This window comes from Dromiciops gliroides, chromosome 1 (assembly GCF_019393635.1).
Source record: "Dromiciops gliroides isolate mDroGli1 chromosome 1, mDroGli1.pri, whole genome shotgun sequence".
Taxonomy (NCBI): domain Eukaryota; kingdom Metazoa; phylum Chordata; class Mammalia; order Microbiotheria; family Microbiotheriidae; genus Dromiciops; species Dromiciops gliroides.
Genome location: NC_057861.1, coordinates 7,016,582 through 7,022,774, shown reverse-complemented (window position 1 = coordinate 7,022,774; position 6,193 = coordinate 7,016,582). Strand labels below are relative to the sequence as shown.

The 6,193-nt window shown below is 41.0% G+C and overlaps 1 protein-coding gene across 1 annotated transcript; it reads right to left on the bottom strand.

Annotated features, from left to right (window-relative positions):
- Nucleotides 1-2,432: 2,432 nt before the first annotated feature.
- Nucleotides 2,433-2,822, bottom strand: LOC122744265 (mitochondrial pyruvate carrier 1-like). Its single transcript, XM_043989709.1, has one exon. The coding sequence runs from the start codon at nt 2,820-2,822 to the stop codon at nt 2,433-2,435; it is 390 nt and encodes a 129-aa protein (XP_043845644.1).
- Nucleotides 2,823-6,193: the final 3,371 nt, after the last annotated feature.

Sequence of the window (6,193 nt, the reverse complement as noted above, 5' to 3'; positions counted from 1 at the left end):
CTGCTCCCATTGTCATGGGAGAGGTGTGGGAGAGGAATACAGTTGTAAATGATAACTAAGAATATGAGTGTACATATTTGTAATTAGAGCCTATACAAATGAAAAGAATTTTCTCCTTGTTAAACTATGTTTGAAACAAAATGAAGAAAGGTGTTTATACTAAAGCCCCCTAAACTAAGGGGAACAGGCCACTTTAAGTTTTCTAACTCAATTTAATGGAACCAACATTTATCAAGAACCTACCATTGTGCTAGGTACTGGGAAGATGAAGATTAAGACAAAACAGTCCCTGAGGACGTGCAGACTTAGAGACTATGGTTCCCATGGGATCAGCTGCATTTTGGCTTCATGTTGTTTCATTGTGGAAACCCAGATTTGGAAGAATGAAGTCATTGGCATTGTGGTGGTCATTCTAGCTGGTGATTTCTTTCCCCTAGAGATGCACTCATCTCATCCTATTCTTTAATTTTGGCCCTAGGAATCAGAAAAAGCATCTGTGGTAACTATCAGAAGAGTTGGAGAAGTCAGTAATCCTGAGACTTAGAATCCAGATGCATAGGTTGGAGTCCAGGCCCTGCCAGTTACTTTCCGGGTCATCCCAAGCAAGTTCCTTCCCCTCTCTGGGCCTTAATTTTCCCATCTGTAAAATGAGGACATTGGACTTGTGTCTTTCCAAGGATAGCCTTAACAATTAGAGCTGTCCCTAAGGGGAATGGGCTACCTTGGGAAGTGGTCAGTTCTTTCTTCTGCGAGATATTCTAGCAAGGGGGAGACAAACACTCATCATCATTATTATTATCATTAGTCATATTATTATGAAGATCCATTTCCTATTTGGCTTGTACTGGGTGGCCAATGATGCCTTTCAAATTCTCTGATTCTTTGACTGGATGGTCTCTGAAGGTCCCTTCCATTTGGAGCACAAGAGACAGTCTGGTACAAAGGAAAGAGGAAGAGTGGCCTGGACTTGTATCTCACCTCTTCCACTGCCTGACTATGTGACCCTCCTTTCTTGCCATTTCTTTTTATTTGTCACGAATCCACCTTTTGTACTTGTCTTGTGTTCAGTGGCTGGAAAGATTGTTTATCTATTGCCCATCAAATAAAAGGTTTTTTGGCCACTTTTGAGCATGATTCACTGAGTGCATCAGCAAAATATGTAAGGGAACTTGAGCCTTTACTCACAGGAATCCTTCGTGAGAGAAGAAAGGTTAAACGTTTCAATGAGAATCAGGTAGATTCATGTTTGAATTCTGCCTCTGACACTTAGTAACTGTGTGACCATAAGCAGATCACTCAACCTTAATGAATGTCAGTTTTCTCCTCTCTAAAATGGGGATAATAATACCCCTTATGCTCATATGTAGGATGGAGGGTGGGTCAATAATCGTATGTACGGGGTGGGCCAAAGTCATGAAGGGGTCCGATGTTTTAATAACTTTTTGAAGTTATTTTTTCTTTCTTTTTCACCATTTATGAGACTTGATTTTTCACACACAATGTAAATTCACTTCCTATATATGTTGTATATGATGCTATGGTCCTGTACATTAAAAACAAATAATAAAGGAGTTATTAAATATTCATGATTTTTATACACCCTCTATTAGTGAAGGCCAACTTCAACTGTAGGATCTCCCCAACATGTAGTCCAGATGAGTATCCTAATTTCATTAACCTGGAGCAGTGATATGCTTTGAGATTGTCCTCTTTCCCACAACACGAGGAAACAAAGGCTTTTTGGGTCACCTTAGCATTCATTCCAAGTCACAGCTCATTCCAGGTTTTAGGATGGCTAGAAAGAGATATTTCAATGATTTATTGCAATCAAATTATAGCATTTTGATCGTACATACTTTGTGAAAGTACACAGATAACTGGTTCAAACAATTACTTCACTGGAAATAAAATTTTTGTGTACAGCCAATGACCACTAGTTGATTTGTGACTATTACAGAGCAAACCAAATTTTCTGTGTACCTAAGTGCTCAAAGTTGCAAGCTTTGTTCTCTTCAGTTTTTCATAAGATAAATTCCATGATCAAGAGATAATATACAGATTATTTCAGATTAAAACCATCATCGAGACCATTAAATTAGTTGCATAAGGGGTGGCTAGATAGCACAGTGGATAAAGCACCGGCCCTGGATTCAGGAGGACCTGAGTTCAAATCCGGCCTCAGACACTTACTAGCTGTGTGACCCTGGGCAAGTCACTTAACCCCTATTGCCCCGCAAAAAAAAAAATCAGTTGCATAATTTGAACTACTCTTTAAAAAGAGAAAATATGTTAAGTGTTTGTAAGGCAGCAAAGAGTTATTTTAGGGACTCTCAGCTCTTTCTAAAGAAATAAGTCTGGAAAAAATAAGTCTGGCTAATGAAAAGAGGCTGTATGTCTTCATTAGCAAGACCATATATGATGGAATCTGTGTCTCAGGAGCTGTAGCTGGAAATTCTGTCCCTGAACCAGGGAACAGCCCCCATCCCATTGTTACACAGAGGCTTTTTAGTCATCTGGTGTTTGAAGAGGCCTCCACCCTGGATGAGCTGGGCTACTTCATCCATGGCATGGCATGCAAAGAGGAGCCAGTTCCAAGGTTGCACCTTGTAGGAGAATCTCATGAATGTCAAAGAATAACAACAAAGGGCAAATGTCATTATTCTGCCACTAATGATCTCTGGAGATTTCTTCATCTCATTGATGGCTGCAATTGGGAGCTCCCACTTGGCTATTGGCCCCCAAAAGTGTGTACTCATCAAGTAGTCCTGGAAATGCTTGCTCCGAACATAGTTGGCCACTTTCTGCACTAGCGCCCTGGACATGGCTGCTGCTGCCACTACTTCAGCTCAATCTCAATGACAACCCAGCCAACCCATCCCTGGTGGGCAGCCCTCTCTCTTTTTCTTATTCTCAAAATTCTTTTTCTTATTCAACAAAGTACTCTGACCTAGCTCAGTTTCTGGCTCTTGATTCTTTTTCTGTCTTTATGTGTCTGATTTCAGGGCAATTTCCCCTGAGAATATCTTGGAAGATGGTGTCTAAGCTCTTTCCTTGATCATGGTTTTCAGGTAGACCAATAATTTTCAAATTATCTCTCCTGGACCTATTTTCCAGGTCAGCAGTTTTTACCAGAAGATATTTCACATTGCCCTCTATTTTTTTATTTATTTGGATTTGCTTTATTGTGTCTTGGTTTCTCATAAAGTCACTGGCTTCCATTTGTTCAATCCTCATTCTTAGGCAATTATTTTCATCAGAGAGCTTTTGTACCTCCTTTTCCATTTGACTTTTCAAGCTGTTGACTTTTTTCTCATGCCTTTCCTGCATCACCCTCATTTCTCTTTCCATTTTTCCTCTACCTCTCTAATTTTATCTTCAAAGTCCTTTTTGAGAGCCTATATGGCCTGAGACCAATTCGTATTTTTCTTGGAAGCTTTAGATATAGGGGCCCTGATGTTGACATCTTCCTCTGAGGGTGGAGCTCGATCTTCCTTGTTACTGAAGAAACTTTCTATGGTCTTCACCCTTCTCTGTCGGCTCATCTTGCCTTTCTTTTACTAGACTTTTAGCACCTTAAAGTGGGGCACTGTTTCCAGGCTGCAGTATCCCAAGCTTAAGAAGTCCCAGGTGGTATGATTTAAGGAGAATCAGGTTCTTCCCTCACCCGCCTGGCCTGTTTCCTGGTCCTAGATGACCCCAGACCAATTTGCCAATCAACCAGCTTTGTGTGTTGTGGTTGTTAGCCTGTGCCCCTCCCCAACCTGGGCCACTTCTACTCGAACCTACCTCCTGGTTCTCAGCAGGGGTGTAAAATCTAAGTTCTGCCTTAGCACCAGCATAGACCCCTGTAGTCTCTCCCCTGCCCAGGGCTCAGCCCACTCACCAGACTGTGAGCTTAGTTCCAGATGACACTGGTGCTTCAGCTGATTCAGAGGCTCTGGGGGTCTCCTTCTCTGGTGAGGACTTCCTGAGACTGGATCTGTGTCAGGGTGACTGTGGGGTTGGGCCCAACTTCTGTATCAGCACAGCAGCTCCCTCCTTCTGACCTTCCAAGTTGTTCTTTTTTAGAAGATGATTTCAGCATATTCTTCTATGAGTTTTGCTGCCCTGGGCATTTTCCTATGACCTTATTTGGATGTTTTTTGGAGCGATCGTGTCATGAGTTCGGGAGTTCACTGCCTTTCCACTGCCATCTTTGCTCCACCCCAGAAGTCCTTGGCTCTGCCCCGGAAGTCCTGAGATTGATTCTTGCAACAACAGTAATAGATAACATTTATATAGTACCTTATACCTGACAAAGAATTTTCTTCAAAATAGCCCAGCAAAGTAAGTACCATACATTTTATCATCATCATCAATCAATTCTCATCATCATCAATCCATCCTGTTGCCATCAATCAATCCCCATCTTCATCCAATCATCAATCAATCATCATCATCTTACTTTCCTCTTGCCCCTGCTTCAAAAATTTTTCCAGTTACTATCGTTAACTGTTTACCTCCATCCTATTCCCTTCCCCATGATATTTCCTCTATTTTCTATCTTCTTTCACCCTATCCCTCCTCAAAAGTGATTTGCTTCTGACTTCTCCCTCTCCAATCTGCCTTCCCTTCTTTCACCCCTCCCTCCTTATCCCCTTCCTCTCCTACTTTCCTGTAGGGTTAGATAGATTACTCCACCTAATTGAGTGTGTATAATTATTCCCACCTTGAGATAACTCTGATGAGATTAAGGTCTTTGAATCAATTCTGCTGAGTGTAAGGCTCATTCACTGCTCTGCTCCTCCCCCATCTCTACCTGCAACCCATAAGTCATTTCCTGTTTCTTTCTTTTCTTTTCTTTTTTTTTTTGGGGGGGGAGGGAGGGGCAATGACGGTTAAGTGACTTGCCTAAGGTCACACAGCTAGTAAGTGTCAAGTGTTTGAGACTGGATTTGAACTCAGGTCTTTCTGAATCCAGGGCCAGTGCTCTATCCACTGTGACACCTAGCTGCCCCCTTCCTGTTTCTTTCATGTGGGATTTCACCCCATTCTACCTCTCCCCTTCCTTCTCCCCAAGTGCAATCCTCTCACCCCTCAATTTTACCCTAATTATGTCATCATGGGGAAGCTAGGTGACACAGTGGGCAAAGCACCCACCCTAGACCCAGGAGGACCTAAGCTCAAATCTGGCCTCAGACACAAGACACTCACCCACTGTGTGACCCCAAGCATGTCACCCAACTCCAACCACCCCACAAAAGAGATAAACAAAAAATAAATGCTTTACAGATATCATCCCTTCATAATAAATTCCTACCTGTGCCCTCTGCCTAAATGTATTTCTATCATCTGCCCTAATTCCAAGAAAAGTCTTATGAATTAATCATATCATCTTCCCATGTAGGAATGTAAATGGTTTAACCTTTTAACATCCTTCTTAATTTCTTTTTTCTGTTTACCTTTTTATTCTTCTCTAGGGTCTTGCATTTGAAAGTCAAATTTTGTATTCAGTTCAAGTTTTTTCATCATGAATACCTGAAAGTCCTCTTTTATTTTGAAGTTTCATTTTTCCCCCTGAGAGATTATACTCAGTTTTGCTGGGTAGGTGATTCTTGGTTTTAATCCCAATTCCTTTGTCCTCTGGAATATCATATTCTATGCCCTCCCATCCTTTAATGTAGAAGCTGCTAGATCTTGTGCTATCCTGACTGTGGCTCCATAGTACTTGAATTGTTTCTTTCTGGCTGCTTGCAATATTTTCTCCTTGACCTGGGAGCTCTGGAATTTGGTTATAATATTGCTGGAGGTCTTCATTTTTGGTATCTCTTTCAGGAGGTGATTGGTGTATTCTTTCAATTTCTATTTTACCTTCTGTTTCTAGAATATCAGGGAAATTTCCCCTGACAATTTCTTGGAAGATGATGTCTAAGCTCTTTTTAAAATCATGGTTTTTGGGTAGTCCAATAATTTTCAAATTATCTCTCCTGGATCTATTTTCCAGGTCAGTTGTTTTTCCAAGAAGATATTTCACATTGCCTTCTATTTTTTTTTTTTTTACTCATTTGGGTTTGCTTTATTGTGTCTTGGTTTCTCATAAAGTCACTAATTTCCATTTGTTCAATCCTAATTCTTAGGCAATTATTTTCATTAGAGACCTTTCCCATTTGTCTTTTCAAGCTGTTGACTTTTTTTCTCATGACTTTCTTGCAGC